The sequence below is a fragment of the Cynocephalus volans genome, chromosome 3, assembly GCF_027409185.1.
Source record: "Cynocephalus volans isolate mCynVol1 chromosome 3, mCynVol1.pri, whole genome shotgun sequence".
In the NCBI taxonomy this organism is placed as follows: Eukaryota; Metazoa; Chordata; class Mammalia; order Dermoptera; family Cynocephalidae; genus Cynocephalus; species Cynocephalus volans.
Window position 1 is genome coordinate 98,442,627 of NC_084462.1, and position 18,558 is coordinate 98,461,184.

The following is an 18,558-nucleotide window of genomic DNA, read 5'->3' on the forward strand; positions in this document are numbered from 1 at the left end:
ACACACAATTTGTCCTGCCCCTCACATCTCCATTTGTGTCATAGGAGGGCCTTCTGGGAGTCTCTAAACAGGGCATCACTGTGCCCATAGAGGTCTGCAGTTGACCTGTGGCATTTATCTGTCCCTTCTCTCTCGCAACAGCTCTGTCTCCTGCATGACTTCCACCACTGCCACAGCAAGAACAAGCACGTCCCTGCCACACTGACACCTCCAGATGCTTCAGCATTTCCATTCCTGGTACCTCAGAACTCTGCTGGTTTCTTGGCAAAAATAGGTAAGTCTGAGCCACATTCTCCCCTGATCCTGAAGCAGCCCTGCATGTTCCCAGAGTCGCACAATCTCTCTTAAATTGTTCCATCCATTTCTGGCCGTCACCCCCTATCCACACCATAGAACCTCCCATTCAGATTTCTGCTTTCACTTTCCCCTCCTCCCACAAAAACTCCTCACCATTCCAAAGTTTACAGCAATAAACATCTGCATGCACATAAATGGAGGCAAACCAATAGTGGACTGTGTTTTGGGGTTGGGAAGGTGTGATAGACAGAATAATGGACCCCCAAAACGCCCACGTCCTAATCTCTGGAACCTGTGAATTTGCTTTCTTACATGGCACAAGGGTCTTTGCAGATGGAGATGAAGGATCTTGAGGGGGAGATTATCCTGGCTTATCCTGGGAGGCCTAATGTAGTCACAAGGGTCCTTTTAAGAGGGGGTCAAGAGGAACAAAGAAACAGGAGATGGGGCAATGGAAGTGGAGGTTGGAGCACTTTGCTTTGAAGGCAGAGGAAGGGGCCACAAGCCAAGGAATGCCGGTAGCTTCCCTGGATTGAACTCCAAGGAATGCCGGCAGCTGAAAACGTTATTTCAACGTGTGGTCAATACCAAAATTTATCAATGAGGTATTTTAAATTCTTTATTTCATGCTAAGTCTTCAGAATTTGATGTGTATTTTGTGCTTAAAGCATATCTTAATTTGTATTAGCCACATTCACATGATCAATAGCCACATATGGCTAGCAGATACTATACTGGACAATGCAGATCTGGATTAAAAGAAATTAAAGAGACCTAATGACCAAGTCAGGAAGTGATGCTATTCTGGATCCTAGTTCTAAAGAAAAGAGCTATGAAAGACATTCCCAGGGCAACTGAGAACATCTGAATATGAACTAGACACCTAGAGACAAAATTGGCTAGGAACCAGTTATTACATATAATTATAGAATTATCGTTAGTTGTAGGTGAGATATCATAGGTATATGGGAGATTGCTCTTAAACTTAGGAGATTTAGGCTGAAATATTTAGGACTGAATTTAGGACCAAAGTGTCATGATGTCTACAACTTATTCTTTAAAATAATATTCTTAAAACAAAGAGCAAATATGACAAACTTTTAATTATTGAATCTAAGTGGAGGATAGATGGATAGTCTCCATACTATTCTTTCAACTTCTCTCTGTGTCTGAAATTCATAATAAAAAGTTGGGGAAAACATACACACACACATACACCTGCCCTAGACTCCATTTTAAATAGGGGTAGTTTGCTGGAGGCTGTTAATCTGCCGAACTAATTTTGCTAAGATATTTTTTAGGGTTGAATATTTTACGGATGAAGCAGCATGGTTAGTAGTAAGAACACTACATTTGAAGAAAAAAGATCAAGATTCCAGTTCTAGGTTTACCATTTACTAGTTTTCTTACTTGAGTAGCCCTATTTCAGGGGCATCCATTCCCTGATTTTATATATGTAATGAAAACCTAACATTGCTGCACAAAAGACAACCATTATGGCTTTTTAATGAGAACGTTCAATGTGTTATCCACAGGTGTGTCCTTTAAGAATTGCAGGCCTTGGACTGGTGAGTGAAGAAGCTATTTTTGTTGGGGTAACCCCAATTCTATCATTTTGGTATCTGTCACTTCTATTCAATCTTGGCATTCTGGAAAGAGAAGGGTTCTCCGAGGCCTGTATCCCCAGGCCCCCTGCTCCTGAGCCCTTGTGGGAAAGCCTTCTGCCCTGCACCGGTGTCAGCATGGCCACTCCAGGGGCAATACGCAGAACTACACAGAGAGACTGATCGGGAGAGTGGGTTAATTAATATCTAGAAATGGCTCTGAAACTGTGAAATGCCAAATAATATCTGGAAGCAGAAAAATAAATGACAGCAGGAGGAATCATCCACATGGCCAAAGAACATTCGATAGCCACAAAAAGAGTTGTTCTGGAACAGTGTCCATTTAGCCTCAGAGCAACAAAGCAAAATAAGAAGAAAAAGAATTGTACTGTCCACATTTGTCGTTTTAAACTCTGTCTCAGAGGAGCTGGGCAGCTTTTCAGCATCCTAGGAAAGAGTAAGAAAGACTTTACCAACTAGACTAAAAGCTCCAGGAGGGCAGGGACAATGTTCATGTTCTCACTGAAAACTAGTTGAATTGCATTTAATTTTTTTGTTCACTGCCAGGGTCAGAAATAGGACAAGGGGTTTCTTGTTCTAAGACACAAGTCTCAGAACTCATTTATTATCCCCAAACATAAACACTATGCAGATGGAGAAATAACCGTCTGTCTCAGAAGTTCTATGCTGGTGGGTTCCATTTTTTATTCTGCCAAAGACCTTAATATCTATGATGAAGTTACACCGGCCTCTTACTTCACTCTTTGTTTTTTATACTGTGAAGTTTGTCTTGTTTTCACTCAACCCCAGAATTCTGAGACTCTTTTTCCTTTTCCATATAGGTAACTTCTATGGCTCTGGCTCATTTCCCTGAGTCCACTTTCTTAAACTCCTTCGGCACTGAAAATTTATCCCCCTAGCACACACACCTGCATGCATGTACACACTCACAGACACATACAGACACACACACCTAAACAGACCCCACATAGGAATACCACACCTATATCCCAAAGGTCCTTAGATTGCCCTCAAAAAGTTTTGATCCAATCAGTCATCCCAAGCTTTGTAACCTTATAATATCTAATTAAACTTTTCAAGTTTGGGCCAATTGGTATGAAGAAGGCCAAAATGTTTTGTTTGTTTGTTTGTTTGTTGTTGTTTAAAAAAAACAGTCTTGTCTACAGAATATCTTAAGGATGTGGAATTTTGTGTTGTTTTTATTTCTCAACTTCACAAGGCATAAATTAATTGAAGAGTCTTTCAGAATGCTACCCATCTACTTTGTTAAACTTATCTGTAATTAGTAGTGGCAGTGTTTTAAAAAGTATGTGAATCTTCAAAGGTAGGTTTCTTCTTAGCAGGTTAATGATTTGCTCTGCAATCATATGCTTAGGCTTAATAAACCCTTTCTTCATACACGTATTTAAAAAATAGTAAGCTACACCTCATATCTCTAGAATTACTATCTCTAAAAGTACTGAGTGTGAATTAGTGACATTTTACTATCACTTATCTTATTGAAGATCATAGGGCCAAGTCAAAATTAAGCAAGGTACAAATTATCACAGAGACTGCCAACCAGAGCACAGCTGGAAAGCTCAGTTTTTAGAAGTGAGTAACTTGTCCAGTGTGTTAAACAAAGAAACACAGAATTGAACTAACAATCTAAACACTAAAAGCCAAGGAAAACTCTACAAAACTCAAAGTCTAATGAACTCTGACCCCTTTCCAGGTCCTACCCCTTTTGAAACTAGTTTAGGGTGCCCTGGCTGGGGCAGCTCCAGAGAAGGTGAGGCGAGAGAGCAGTAGACTTCTGAGCACATATGATTCCTTCAGAAATTCATCACATCCCTGATCAATGTTCTCATGATTTTTTTCCTCAGCAAAACAATCTATGAAATTCGGAAGATTGTTGACATTTATATTCAAAGTAAGATATGTGCATATTTTCAGAGTACATTTTCAAGTCCCAGATTAAAAAATAAAAGTGATATTTTTAAGGCCAATACCAAAGCTTTTGGAAATCAAGCTGGGCACTTGCCTCCCTAAACTACAAGACCAGGTACAGCACAGATGGGTTGCAATGGGGATGATTTCCAGAATAGAGAACATTTTGGTAAGCTATCTTTTTAAATACATGGTTTTCTGCCTTTTTTAAGAAGCAAAATACCTCAGCAGAGAGGGCTCATGTAAAAATCAAATGGCATAATGTGGATCAATTATTCAGGTTAGTCAGACTTTTCAGATAATACCTGCTAGAAACCAGGAAACCAAAATGAGATGAAGACAGACAAATGCTTTACCACCCATTACATCATCTTTTCAAGAAAGACTAGATGCTCTGCCGGTCAGAAGGCCAAGCTAGATTTTGAAGACGCGATACAATTCTGCATTTGTTAATGACTCACCTGTGGCACTGATCTCTGTGCCTTGGGAATGACTCTCGTGAGTAATGAACAATAAACAGGATGGAAAGTCCTCTATGAACTAAGAGGAAGTAACCACCTGTCTTCTAAAAATTCTCAGGAAAAACTTAGGAAGGTTTGGGATTTCCCATCCCTTGGCCCCAAAAGTCTAAAATTGCCTTGTTCCAGACAGTTCCCAATTACGAAGGTTTAGTCCAGCATGTTTCCAGGGGACTCTCAAGACCCTAGGAAACAAGTCTGTCTTTAGATGTCCAGGGGGTCCTTTGTAGTCTCAGAGTGCTGGGCCATGCCCAGGATGAGATTCACTTCTTAGGGTCAACACCAGAATTGATAAGACCATCTTGTGTCCTTCAGATCCGCACTAACTGAGATCTGAGTAAAATCTCCTTAAGAAACAACTAGACCTTGATGACTTTCAAAAGAAGTAAAAAAAAAAAAAAAAAAAAAAAAAAAACCAGACATTGGGCAGAAGGAACCTGGTTATTGGCAACCATTTCCCTGAGTTCTGTTTCCTGTTGAAATGATGTTGCCATTTTCTGTTTGATGTTTACCTGTAACTACAGCCATGCCCCTCATGAAATACAAGATGAGAGTAAGTGCAGATAAGACAGGAAAGGGTTACTTCCGTCTTCCCCTTCCAGATGCACTTTATGCTGGGCAGCGAGCACTAGGTATCTTTAAATGTGGCCAGCGTGCCAACCGAAGCACAATACTCTCTGGATTCCAGATGGCTCAGTGTCATGTGCTTTCTTCCTGCAAAATGAGCAACTTTGGTTCAGTGAGGGGTGAAACTCTGAATACCAGAAATTGAAAGGACTTTTGTTTCAGACTGTCTTTTGAAACCTTAATTTTCTTTAGCTCTGGTCCTATTCATGTCACTCAACAATGACTTACTGTTCAGAAAAAGCTGCATCTGCCAAGAACATTGGGCCTTGGGAGCCTAATTTTCAAAAGCCGCTCCTGATTCTCAGAAAACTATCCTAGGTTTGGAATATCTACAACCTACGAAAGTTATGGCATACAGAATATTAAGACTTGTCAATCTCAGGCAACTTAGCTCCCTGACCCGAAGTCACTAGAGCGAAAATAAAAGGACTTAGCAGAGGGAAAAAAATCTTTCACCAGAGAAAGAAGTAGGGTGGAACACAGTTACATAATTTTTTCAGAAACTTGGACTTACCATGTTTCTTTTTAGCAGAGCTAGAAAGTAGGTAGGTCATCCTACTTGCCTGCATATCCTCAGATTTCTTTACCTCTAGCCCCCTGTCAGTTTTATAGGCATCCTTGGATAGTCTGCCATATGTCCCTTCCTTTGTGTACACCAGTGTTGGTAAGGACAGGATTTGGTATGCACTCTTGGGGCTGGTGGAGGTGCCAGGCATCCACATTAAATGGAAGATAAAATGAAAAGTGGCACCCAAATACCCTGGAAGAATAAAAGGTAAATTGAGACACTGAAGGAAAAGCAATATATAGAAGGTTATAGGTTACCTGTGAGTCTTTCAGTGGGGCTGGGGACCAGGAAGAAAAGCGGCCCCACTGAGTCAGGGAACTTCCTAGCATATCATTTGCCCTGTGCAGAAAGTAAGGCAAGTGAGGAAAACTGTTTTTTCAGTGCTCAGATCTGCATCAGAAGCTGTAAGCAGGCAGGGTAGAGCAATAAGGTAGGAAAATACTGGGTTTTTGGAATATTCCAGGAAAGGATGGTCTAGGTTTGGAACTTGAGGGACTGGACAAAATAATCCAAAAAGGAGAAAAGTCAAAATCAGTCTTAACTCCTAATTTGCTCCGGTCAGACCAAACATCTGAAATTACGTCTGCACCTCAGGAAAATACTCACACCTGCTGAAAGTAGCTTATGAGATTAAAGCATAATTCCATTAATAGTGCAGTCATAAGAATTAAAAAAAAGTATAATAATAAGCTAAAACCCCTGCCACGAAATATCTTCATAAATAAAACCTCGTGGTTTGTAGTTAGAAAGACCTAAGGAATAATGCTTGAATCACTTTATTTAATAATTCCCCATTTCTTAAAGGAAGAGAGAAACCCCTCAAAAAAGAAATCATGGAGAGGAGATTGTTGCAAGAATCACATTTCTGACCCAGTCTGCTAAAGGAACACACACACACACACACACACACACACACTCACAGTACCTGTTATATGAGAACTGACATATTAAGGGAACACGGCCCTGGCCAGCATATTAATAGCACATTCACAACACTTGTACTTTCACTTTTCAAATAACTTGAAAGTGAAAACTTGAGGAAAGGCCAGAAGAAGTCTTAAGTCAGTGGCTTCTCCTGCTCAGACCAACGACTAAGTCATTTTAGAGACAATTTTAGCTTGAGCTGGGCCAAGGAGCAGCTTGTAACTACACCCAAATTCCGACTCCCATGAAGCTCAGGTTTGTTACTCCTCCTCTCTCCCCCACCTGGCACTTCCTAATGGGTGATAACCAACAAGCTCAACTGTTTTGGGTACAAAATCGAATACATGACACTGTGCAGCAAAGTGGCAATGAGCTGGGGCTTCAGACACATTGACTTGAAAGCCAGTCTCACTTCTCACTAGCTCCGTGATCTGGGACGAGTGACTCAACCTTTCTAAATCATAAGTCCCCTCTATAAAGTAGGGACACAACAACAGTAAATCATCCTAAAGCTTTTTGTGAGGATCAAGTGAAATAATGTACACGAGTGCTCATTTCTCGGCACAGTCCTTGACATAGGAAGCACTCAATATGTTGGCTCACATAATCATCATGAGGGATTTAGGGGAAATGGAAAATACAGAGAAAAGAATTAAAAACATTCTGTTTGATCATATACTTGAGCTCAGAATAACTTAACATGTAGGTCAGCCATTTTTCCGTTTGCTTGTTTATCTGTTTTTGCCTCCTATTAATTTTGTCCAGTAGTCTAGTCGACTTTCCTAGTAGCCCAGGAGTTGCCAGGTCCTTTCTGGCTGGGCCCATGGGTATAAGAGCCCCAAGTTCAAGACTGATACAGAAGCAATAGGAACGTAGCCACTCCCTGGGGCAGGACAAGCCTTCTTAATTACTAAGCTACCAACTAGTTGACAGTACGTACAGCTTTTTTGGCCGTCTCTACACTAGACCCTCTGACCTTGAATGACCCTGTGAAGCCCCTAATTAGTTTGATAGATTTTATTTTTCATAGCAGTTTCAAGTTCACAGCAAAACTGAGCAGAAGGTAGAGAGTTATCCCATATCCACCCTGCCCCCGTACACACACAGCTTCGCCCACTGTCAACATCCCCCACCAGAGAGGTGCATTTGTTACAACTGATGAACCCACCCTGACACATTATTATCACTGACTCCACAGTTCACATTAGGATTTACTCTTAGTGGTGTACATTCGGTAAGTTTGGATGGTTGTTTAATGGCATGTACGTTGCTATAGAATTATACAGAATAGTTTCACTGCCCTAAAAATCTTCTGTTAGAGGCCCTTGTTTTAAAGAGGATCATGTGTCTATCTCTCCTCCCCAAGCAAGCCTTTACTTCCCATCCCATTTTCCACCTGACTGCTCTCCAGATGGGAATCTTTCATAGTCCTCCCTTACTGCATGTCTGAAAAGGCACAGGAAAGGAGCTCCTCCTCTAAACTCACCTTTTCTTCTTATTTTATGTCAACGTTTTCAACAGCCAGAAGCTACCAACTCTCCTGGAACCAGGAAAGAGCCCTTTGTCTTTCATGAAGGAGCAAGCCTAACCCAGGGCCAACTCATCCAGCAGGTACAGAGCACTGTACTTATAGGGGCTCAAGAAAATGTTTTAATTTCTTCTGAAATCAGAAGAAAAAATGAATATATAGTAATAAATCCAGTCTGAATTATATTCTTTACGCCAACACATAAAACGCATTTTCAAATATATGTCTAAATGTGGTCCTGCCACTCCTGCTGAGTTTAGGCAGGTCTTAAGTAGGGGAGTGGGCCTGAGGCAAACTCAGCCACCTCCCACCTCCCACCCCACCTTTAGCTCCCACCCCCACCTCCTATTGCATGTAACTACTTCCTCTGGATGGTATAGGGCAAAAGCCACAGCAGCTTTTCTGAGAGGACTTTTTAAACAACCGCCAACATTGTATATAACTTGTTTATTTCATAAATCTAACCCAGATTTCTTCAACCCAGCTATAAACTGACAACATCAAAGCAGCTAACATTACAGCAGGATCACACCTGCATGGGACAAATTAAGATCTAGCACGACATAACCCTCTTTTGGGAGCAAAGCCTCACCTCTGGGGCACTTGAAATGACACATAAATGGACAATGACTGCATGTATGACATGTGGCAATGCTTTTCACTGACTAATTGGTTTAAAATCAATGAAGCTGAATACTTGGTTGACTAGTCAAAAGTTAGGTCTCAGTCCATTCTTGTAAAGCCATAATTCTTCCCCAGCTGCACACTTTGATCAGAGTCAAGTATTTTCTGTTTGATGCAAGATGCAGAAAAAACCTAAAACAATGTAAAACAAAAAAGAAAGTGTTTTCTTTTATAGTAAATTTAGGCTATCCTATGGATGGGTACTGAGAAATTATCTTGACCAAAATGTTTGAGTCAGTTGCAAATTAGACACAATGCAGACCAATCTTGATCTATATGAGGGGTCTTCAAAAAGTTTGTGGAAAGATTCATATTATCTCTTAATTTTATTTTTCCATGAATATTTTGAAGTATCCTCATACTTGCAGCAAATTTAAGCTTTCAGCTTTGTTTTCTAATAAATCCATTTCTCACTTTCATAATGGTTTCTTGTGTGTGACTTTGTGAAACACAGACTCTACATTCACAGAGAACACGCGGTTGAGACACATTCCCCTGAGTCTGGCTGAGAGAGCCTCTCTTCCCACTTCTAAGGCAAGAGGACACAAAAGGCATGAGCACAGAAGACAGATTATTCTGTCCCAAGTGTTACTTTCATAAGGTGTTCTCTGCTTATGACAGTTTTTGACAGTTTTTCTCCCTGTTCTCATGACAAAGAATCAGACTGAATAGAAAGATACTTACGCCCTGTGTGAACTGGGGAAAATTGTGCTTTGGCACAGGTGTAATGGGATGGGGTATTAGAACTCCACTGTCAAAATCAAGAGCTGAGGGCTCGCTGGTTAGCTCAGTTGGTTAGAGCTTAGTTTTATAACACCACGGTCAGTGGTTTGGATCCCCAAATGACCAGTCACCAAAAGAAAAAAAAAAAAAATCAAGAAGTGAAATACTTGTAACTCATGTTGGAAATGGACTACTTTAAGATTTCTTAAATGTGAGTAAAGTATGACCCCTCTTAAAAGAGGAAAAAGAAATTTCTTGCAGAGCTTAAGGATGCATTTGCAGATGATCCCTGTTTTAGAAGCACCCACCCACATGGATTTGTAATGATTTTCTCCACTGCTCACATGCAAGTTTATCTATTAATACTCAGGAGTTTTCATTTCAATACTATGCTTATCACAGTACTTTTCTGAATGTATAATAAATTAAAGGTTTTTTTTACAGAGAAAACCACATCCTTTGGCTGGTCCTGGCCATTTGAATCTTTCTATGAACCGGTTTTTTCCAACTTTTACCCATGTATCTTTGTCAGTGTTAAGTTATTAAGTAGTATTAGTGCAGTAAGGTGCTGGGGGAACAATTGGATTTGTAAAAATAGTGGGTGCATTATGAAACTGGTTTTAGCATTTCAATTATTGCTGTTCGGCTTGCAATGCCAGCCTTTTGAAAAGAGGCCCAGTGTTGAATTTTAATTACCTCAGCCCTCTTTTCAGCAGGACCCATCTCAAGTACCCAAAGGCAAGCTTGAGGAGAGGTGTTAATTGAATCACATCCAAAGTGGAGTGAGGGATTTAAGGAGCTCACAGGGGACTCTTCAAGGTGTGAAACCTCTCAGACTCTGCAAAGGCAATAAATCAAGTCAGACTTGGGAGCCTTATTTATTTATTGGCAGGGGTGGAGAGGAGAATCAGAATAAGCTCCTGAATGCTGTGCTTCAGCGAAGCAGGCTGCTCTTCCTTCCCTCTGCGTGCTCCTTTTCTCTAAGACCCTCCTCTTCTCTCCCCAGACTTCTGTTCTGCTCACTATTCATCTCACCCCTTGCATCAGCCCAGATCTCACTTCCTCTGAGAAATTGGCCCTTCATCAAGCAAGAACTAGGGTAGGTGCCCCTTAGATGTAATCGCATAGCACTTACTAGGTTACTGAAACATTCACGGTTGTAGCCCCACAAGCCAGCACAGAGGAAGTACTCAAAACACTAGCGTGTCTTCAGCACTTGCTGGATGCAAGTCGCAGATCATGTCACATAATCATTAGTGATGTTCCATGAGGCAGGCGTTGTGTGTACCCATTTTTATAAATAGGCTTAGAAAAGTTATGAACTTGCCCAGTGTCCCATTCCTAGGAAGCCATAGGGTTGAGATTCAAACTCAATGTAACTCCAAAGCTCACACTTTTAACCACCATGTCATTCTGCCACCCAAACTTTTGCAGAAGAAAATATTGTCTGGTAAACTTGAACAAAGAAGATTCACCAGAAACTTACCTTTGCTGGCCCTGGCCTCTGGTTTTTTAAACCTATTCAGGTCAGGATCAGAAAACAAGACATTTTTTTTTATGTCAGAATGATTTAAAACAGCACTCATTTACTGAATAGATGCATGCAAATAATACAAAAATAAAAGTTAGAAAACAGGGGACCATGTAAAGTAAGTGTCCCTCCTACCCAGAGCCACGAGTTCCCAAAGGTAATTATAGAGACCTACCATTATCATGAGGTAGACTCAGAAATGTATTTTGTAAATTGTGATCCCAGCCCAGTAATGAATCAATTTAGTGGATTCTGATCAGCATTTTTTTTTAATGTCATAGAAATAAATTTGAAAGATCAGAAAGAAGCACACACAGTAGGGTAAATATTGTTTAACGCAGCTTGTGTTTCAGTTTTATATGTTAGCATAAACGTACATCTGACTGAGTCACAGAGTGTACAATGTCTTCCTTACTGTGGAGCAATGTTCAAAGCAGTTTGAAAGTCATGGACCCGGCAGACCACACAGATGGAAATTACGAGGGTCACTTCTCCAAGAACTTTCTGCCCTTACCTCTCATCAGCCTGAGTAATCCTATTAAAGCAAAGTCAGATCCCATTCTACCCCTGCCCAAAGCCCTCTAAGAACTGCCCTCCCACCAGGAGTAAAAGCCATGAGACACCACGTATTTCTATCTGTGTGCTGTGTTACCATCCTAAAAAAAATCTACCAAGATCAAATTTGATCAAATTTGGAGAGAATATTTAGGCCAATCTGACTGAAAATATGGGTTCCGTGAGGTACATAAACATAACTTTGGGGGGCTCTGGGAAGAGACTTTGCAGAGACAGGCAACATCCTTCAAAACAGCTGAAAACAAGGATGAATTTTCACATGTAGGGTCTATATTTGGGATGATCTGGCTTAAAATACAATGTACGTGACGTTCATAAAATTCCCTTTGGAGAATCCAGTGGGTTCCTCAAGGGGACAGAGTATTCTCCAGAACTGCAGGCTGTGGACAGAGAGACCCCCCGAGAGGCAGGCTGCACGTGCCAGAAGATGCCCGGGACAAGGAAAGAAGCCCCACTCCTCAAGGCACAGGGCCAAGGGAGCCACTTCTCACATGGGCACTTCCTCGTAGTGTTGGTCCAAGGTGAGCAACAGTAGAGTTGACTGTGTTTAAAGCACTGTTAGGTGGGACAGCCATTCACAATAATAAAGATAAGGAGGCCAATCCTCCCTGGCTCAGAAATAGGAGCGCACTCAGCAGGAGAGCTGAGGATGGTGGCCACATCCCTCCCTTCTTTCCCTCTCCACTCTCTTCGCTCTCCTCTGGAGCTGTGTGTCCCTCAATGGGGTGGCTCTGTCTTCACAGGTGCATGTGGAGGCCTCAACTGGAATACCTTGTGGGTCCCCATGAGGGAAGAGGATCCCAGATCTGAAGTGGCAGCACCTGGAAGCCAGCACATAAAATCATGGTATATTTACTTGTTATTTTCTGACTCGGTCGCTGTCTGCTAGATATGTGAGCTCATGTGAACAAGGAGTTTGCCCGTCCAGTTCTCTACCAGATTCTCAGTGGCAAGAACAGCGTCTGACACTAAATAAGCATCCAGTAACTATGTCTTAAATGGATGAAAAACCATGGTAGCCAATAGGTTCTCCAAGCACAACCTGTCATCAGGCAGATTCTGAAAGGTAGGTTTGCACCTGGGAGGCAGCCCTGTGTGTGCCCTTTAGGGAGACCTGCTGTGTTTCATGCATTTGGTATAACTGTGCCTTATGTGTTTATCAGGTGAAAAGAGATGGGAAGCTGAAAGAAGCACAAGCCAAAGTACAGGTGCTTGAGGGCACAGTGAACAGCAATTACCAGGAGGGACCAAGGTGCAGCCTAAGAGGTCAGGTGCCTGGGAGGGCATGGCAGAGGCCAGACTGGACAGGAAAGATCCAGTCATGGAGATACATGATGTTAAGAAGTTTGCACTTTATTCTGCAAGCAGTTGGGGATTCTTAGGCAGTTTGAAGCAGAGAAATGGAGTGATCAGGTAACTGTGTAAGAATGAAAGAAGAATCAGAGAAAAGAAGGCTCTAAATTAGGGAGGCTATTACACATGTCCAGGTAAGACATGATGGGGGCCTAGCCAGCACATGGCCATGGAAATGGAGAGGAACCCCTGGGGGACAAAGAAAGGAGGTGGCTGGTTGGAAATGTGGGTCTGACTATTGGGTATCAAGGGTGGATACTCAGACAGGAAAGTCTTATGGATCTGTTGAAATCATGGAAGAAAATTGAAACACTTAATTTGAGTAATGGATCATTTAGAAAATCCAATGAAAGCTGAAAACCTTTCCCTTAGGAAAAACATATACAAAAATGTGGAGATAATTTCAGAGGCTTCACAATAGCCTCCCCTCCCAAATCCAAGTGAAAGGTCCATGAATGTTCATTCCAAACTCCTGAGTGAAAGGAGGAAGAATGACAAAGAGCCCAAAATAATGGCCTCACCCAAGGGGTGGGCAGGGGAAGACAGTGGTCCCCAACCAGCTGCTACGGAGACAACAACTATTGCCTATCAAAAAGGTAGGAGAAGCAGAAGAGAGAATAAGATGTGCATACAAGAAAAGAAGTTCGTTCTTGAGGTCAGAGGCAATTCACACAACACCAGAGAGACTAAGCATACTGAAGAAGATGAAAAGAGAGACAGACCTAATTTCTCATTTGGGGGATATTTGGTAAAAACATATTGCTCGGGTAGGAGTAGCCAGAAAGCCTCATCAAAGAGCTCAGGTGGGCCCAGAAATAGAATCAGATATAAGTGGAATGCAGAGTCCTCAGGAAGTCCACGAGGAAGTTAGCTTGCTGGGCATATGCAGGCCGCTTTCTTTAGAAAACTCAGTAAGATTCATTTCTTGAATGAACTAATAACCTCAATTTCATTATATATACTGTATAACCAGTTGAAATTGAGGTATGTAGGTGTGTATAATTGCCTACATGTGTTATGCATTATGTGTATACACCAAATAGCCTATGTCTCTAAATATAAACACCCATTTGCACAGAAATATAATTAGGCATATGCCATTTGGCATATATACATATGCATGTATAGTATAAGTCTGGATCATTCCCCTGCCACATACAAGGCTGTTCAAAGACTCGGTGCAATGAATGGAACAGAAAGGGGCTCCATTCTCAAGGGTGAAGCAGTAGAGCAATGCTGAAGGCCTTGGGTAAGGCCTTCCTCTATGAAGGGGATTCCATGAAAGCTGGAGGGTACAGTGCCAGCAAGCTCATCAGTCCTGCCATAGAAACCTGCAGCCTTTCTCCAGAAATAATCTGGAAAGATCTAATTTTCTTCTTTGAGGTGATCATATTCTATATTTCAAAATCAACATCAATTTACTGGTAATGGCCCATGTGTTGCCAAAGCTGGCTGTTCTTTGGAAGCTAAAGAAGCATAAGCCCTGATTCTTGACCCAAAATAATTTACAGTTTGGTTGTGAAGATAAGGACATGAAAAATTATATGGCAATATAAAGTGTAAGAAATATATTTAAGTATTTGAGGAGGAAGTGGTAAGGAACTTATTCTTAGGTAGGGAGGTCAGTGATTGTGGTAACGTATAGAAAGCACTAGCACAAGGCACTCAATCAATATTAGCTGTTATTATCCTCACCATCACTTAGACAGGCAGCGGGTAGGCCGCCACCCCTGGCCAGGTCTGCTGCCTGCACTGACACGGTAAGCAAGCTGTCTCTGGGCCCGACAAGGGTCACCTGTCTCGAGCGCACCTCCACACCCGCCGCCCTCTTCCAGGGCGCAGGGCGCACATCTATAGCCCAGTCTTGCAGATTGCTACCAAGAGATCCAAATACGCGAGTTAAGTCAACACCAGAGTTGTGCATTAGTTCCTTACCCAGACCCCCACTCTGCGCTCTGATATATACGAATGCAAGAGAGGCCTGCGAGGGGACAAGGGGTCCTCGAGACTGAAATGCCCCGAGTCCCAGGCCGCGGGGCAGGGGGTCCCGGGAGAGCCTCTAGGTGCAGCCCGTTTCCTCGGGCTCAGGGGGCGGCAGCCGGGCTCACAGCTACTCTGCGAGGTGCGGGCTTAGACGCATTCAGGGTAGCCGCGAGCCTGCCCTCCAGCTCCCCCGGATTTAACCCTTGGGCTGGGAGAGGTCGGCGGCAGGCGGGGGTGAAAGGAGAACTGCAGAGGCGCAGGCCTCGGGGCGCGGCCGAGTCCTGGGGCCGGTTTCGGAGAAGAGCCGGGGAGCGCCGCACGTTTCCTCCAGCAGATAACATCAGCGTCTGTCAGGTGGCGGGCGTCGGCGAGTGCGCGCGCGCGAGCGAGGCCGAGGGCGCGCGCTCGCACAAAGTTTCAGCCTGCGGGTGCGCCTCGGTTGGTCTCGCCGCTGGGAGAGCGGCCGGCGGGGGCGCGTGGCCGGGGCGCATAGGGCCCGGCAGGCGGCGGCGGCCGTGGCGATGCGCCGCGCCGCGCCGCGCCCGGCCCCCCGCGCTAGGTGAGGCGGCTCCCGGCGCGCGGGCCGGGACCATGGGCACCCTGGGCAAGGCGAGAGAGGCTCCGCGGTGAGTAGAGGCGGCGGCCGCCCTCGGGAGCGCCGGTTCCCGTTCTTGGGGACTGGGCAACTGCGCCGGCGGCCCCCGGCGATCCTCTCACGGACGGGAAGGGGGAGGTGCGGGCGACAAGGGCGCCTCCCCCGAAGGAAGTTGATGGCTGGCCCGGGGTGGAGGACAGAGAGAGGCCCGGTTCTCGGCTGAAGTCGGGGAGACGGGCGCGAGGGGCGGACGTGCCCGGAGGAGTTGGGGATGTGGGGCGGCGCGGCCGCGAGGCCAGCCTGCCGGCGGGCTCCGAAACTGCGAGGGCCGAAGCCCTTCACTGAGTTGCACCTGCCCGCTCACCTCCTTCCCCGGTCCTCGCCGCCGGGCGCCCGGACTCCCGCTGGCCGACTTTCCGCGCGCCCCCTGCATCTGCTGCGGGCGCGAGGCCCGGCAGCGCCACCTGGCTGTCCCTCCCGGCCATGCCCAGAACGGCCGACAGCGTTTCCTGAGAGCGGGTGGAGGTGGCACCGCTTGGTCGGTCGCCCCTGCCCCAGAGAAGTTTCCACATCCGTGGGTCAGCGAACCATATAACCGTCTGGGTGGGAACCTGCACTCCTCCCCTTCCCCACTGTGATTCCAAAGAGATGTCTTAGGAGGGTCTTAGATGACCACAGATGAAGGAAGAGTAACAGTGAGTAAAGGGGCTCTTGGCAGGAGAACACGGCATTGGAGGGGGCCAGGCAACTTTGAGTTTGTCCCCCAAAGCACCGGCACCAGATAACGGCCTGGCCCCGCGCAGGACTGGGCAAGCTGTGCACTCCATTACTGCTCCCACGTAGACTCTGATGTGACTGCGCCGTGCCCAACCTGCACACCTATGCCCAGGAGAGGCAGGAAGCTTTGCGGCGCTGGACTTTTATACTTGCAATCCCCGGGAGCTGAGGGTTCTTGGCTCTTTATGCACTACCGGACAGCTCCTCTCCCCGCTCCCGCACCCCTTCCGCATCGCCATGACCCTCCCCTGAAGATCCACGACTGAACTTTGCACTAGATTGGGAGGTGAACTTCAGTAAATTAAACTGAATCTATTGTATGGGGGGGGGGGGGGGGCGGGGAGGGAGAGGAGGACAAGACTGGAAGGAATCCTCACCAAAAGCCACTAAAAATCAGCTTCCACTACAGAAAGAGTTGTGGAAGTTCCAGGTCTCTTCTTCCATTTCATTTCTTACTCTTCTAGGCTGGATTTTTTTTAAAAAGCTTAGCCCGAAACTGTGACCTCCACTGAGATACTTGTGCCTGTAGAGGATTTCACCTAAACCAGTTCGGAGTTTTGACAATCTCCGTTAGCACACCCTATTGGGCCTTGGCCACTTTTAGGCTCAGAAAACACCTTCAGGTTAATTTGTTTTCTGTCAGGGTTTTGTTTTTGTTGTTTTAATTCGTAAGGAAACTAGCCAGTAAACATTTGCAAATTCTACTTTAAAAATATGCCCTGGCAGACTTAGAGGCCATTCATTCCATAGATTGGTAAAACCCTCTTAGACCTGCCTATAATAAAGAATTTTATAAATCCTTATTTACCAACATCTCTCCAGAAGAGACAGAGCGATATGAGGATCTTTCACAAGGCAACCATCAAGAGACTGCACAGCAAGAGAGCCTAGTTTCCTAGTTTAGAGTGCCAATAATCTCCATCTTCCTCGACTTCTTAGGTGGCAGTTTGGTTTTTAATACTTTCTCTTCTCCCTGGTTTCTCATTTTCAAGCCCTCTGAGTCTCTCTGGCTTCCATGCTTTCCAGATGGCATCTCTCACCCTCCCTTCCCTTTTTCCTACCCTAAATACTCCCTTCAAGTTCCTTGTACCTGAATCTATCCCACTTGCTCCTAGTTCTGGTAAAAGCATCTACCTCTGAGAATCACCTTATGAACCAAAGTGACTTCCCTTATGGATGACACAAGGAAACATTATTAGAATTAGAGAACAGAGTGAGTTTAGGAGTCCTGAATGGTGGATGCAACCAACCAAGAGAGAAAATGTCTCTGCACCAGTGGCCAGTCACATTGTGCTTCTGAGCCTGGGCCTCCATCCATATCTATAGATGAGGGGTTTGTATGGAAAATGATCATGAAGAGTCCATCTAGCTCTGGGGGCTTGAGGACAGTTCCATGGACCTGCAGAAGGACTGGGGGCTCATATTCATCCTTTTAGTAGTCAGCTAAAGTAGTCAGCTATGCTTTTGAAGGATTTTGTTTTTGTTTTAAATTTAATTGACTTTTTAGCCTCTCTGTGAAAAACTACTTGCTAATTCTCATGTAGTGAAAGGTGCCTGGTTCCAGCCACGGTAAATATTTATTACATGGATAAAGCCAGACAGATGCTGGGTACAAATCCCAGATCTAGCACATATGAGTTGTACGACCTTGGCTATATCATTTAGCCTCTTTAAGACTCAGTTTCAACATCATGAAATGGTGATAAGCTTCAAAGACAATGTAAATCCCCAGCAAAGTGCCTACTATAGCATAGGTACCCAATGCATGGTGGCCATTATTATTTTGTTTTCAGATTATTTTGTTCTCAGATACTGATCTGATTCTGTGCTATCACAGGGTCTGGGTAAAAATCACTAATGGCCTAAAACTTGATTGAGTCCTGTAGCACCAACTTGATCTTTCAGAAATCATAGCCTTGGGTTAGCAGATGCCCAATAATCGGCTGTTGATTCGATTACACTGGATTCACCCCAGGTTGGAGCAGAGCGCAGGAGCCACTGCAGACCAGCATCCTGGTAGTGAAACGAGGGCCAGACTGCTCCTTCCAGTCTGGCCATGTACTGAGTGGCCCCATAGTTCGGTATACTGTCATTTAGCAGGCTGGTTTCTCAAAACCACATGTGCCCAGCATTTTATTTTGGTCAAGGCTCCTTCTGGGTGAGATTATATCTTCTCAGAGAAGCTTTCCCAAACACCCTCCTTAGAACTGCTTCTCCCCCCTCTGAGAACATCGCTTCTTACCCTTGATACTCAAAGGACATTTAAGATTTATATCGTTACCTTTTCATTATCTCAGTCTGATTTCTCAACTAGGTTTTT

General features: G+C 44.3%; 1 protein-coding gene across 3 annotated transcripts in view; it reads left to right on the top strand.

Moving 5' to 3' along the window:
* Nucleotides 1-15,457: 15,457 nt before the first annotated feature.
* RASGRP1 (RAS guanyl releasing protein 1) overlaps nucleotides 15,458-18,558 on the top strand; it is a 70,811-nt gene continuing 67,710 nt past the window's right edge. For all 3 annotated transcript variants that reach the window (XM_063089220.1, XM_063089222.1, XM_063089223.1), the window contains exon 1: nucleotides 15,458-15,492. In XM_063089220.1, coding sequence (XP_062945290.1) covers nucleotides 15,458-15,492 — 35 coding nt within the window. The remainder of the gene's footprint in view (nucleotides 15,493-18,558) is intronic.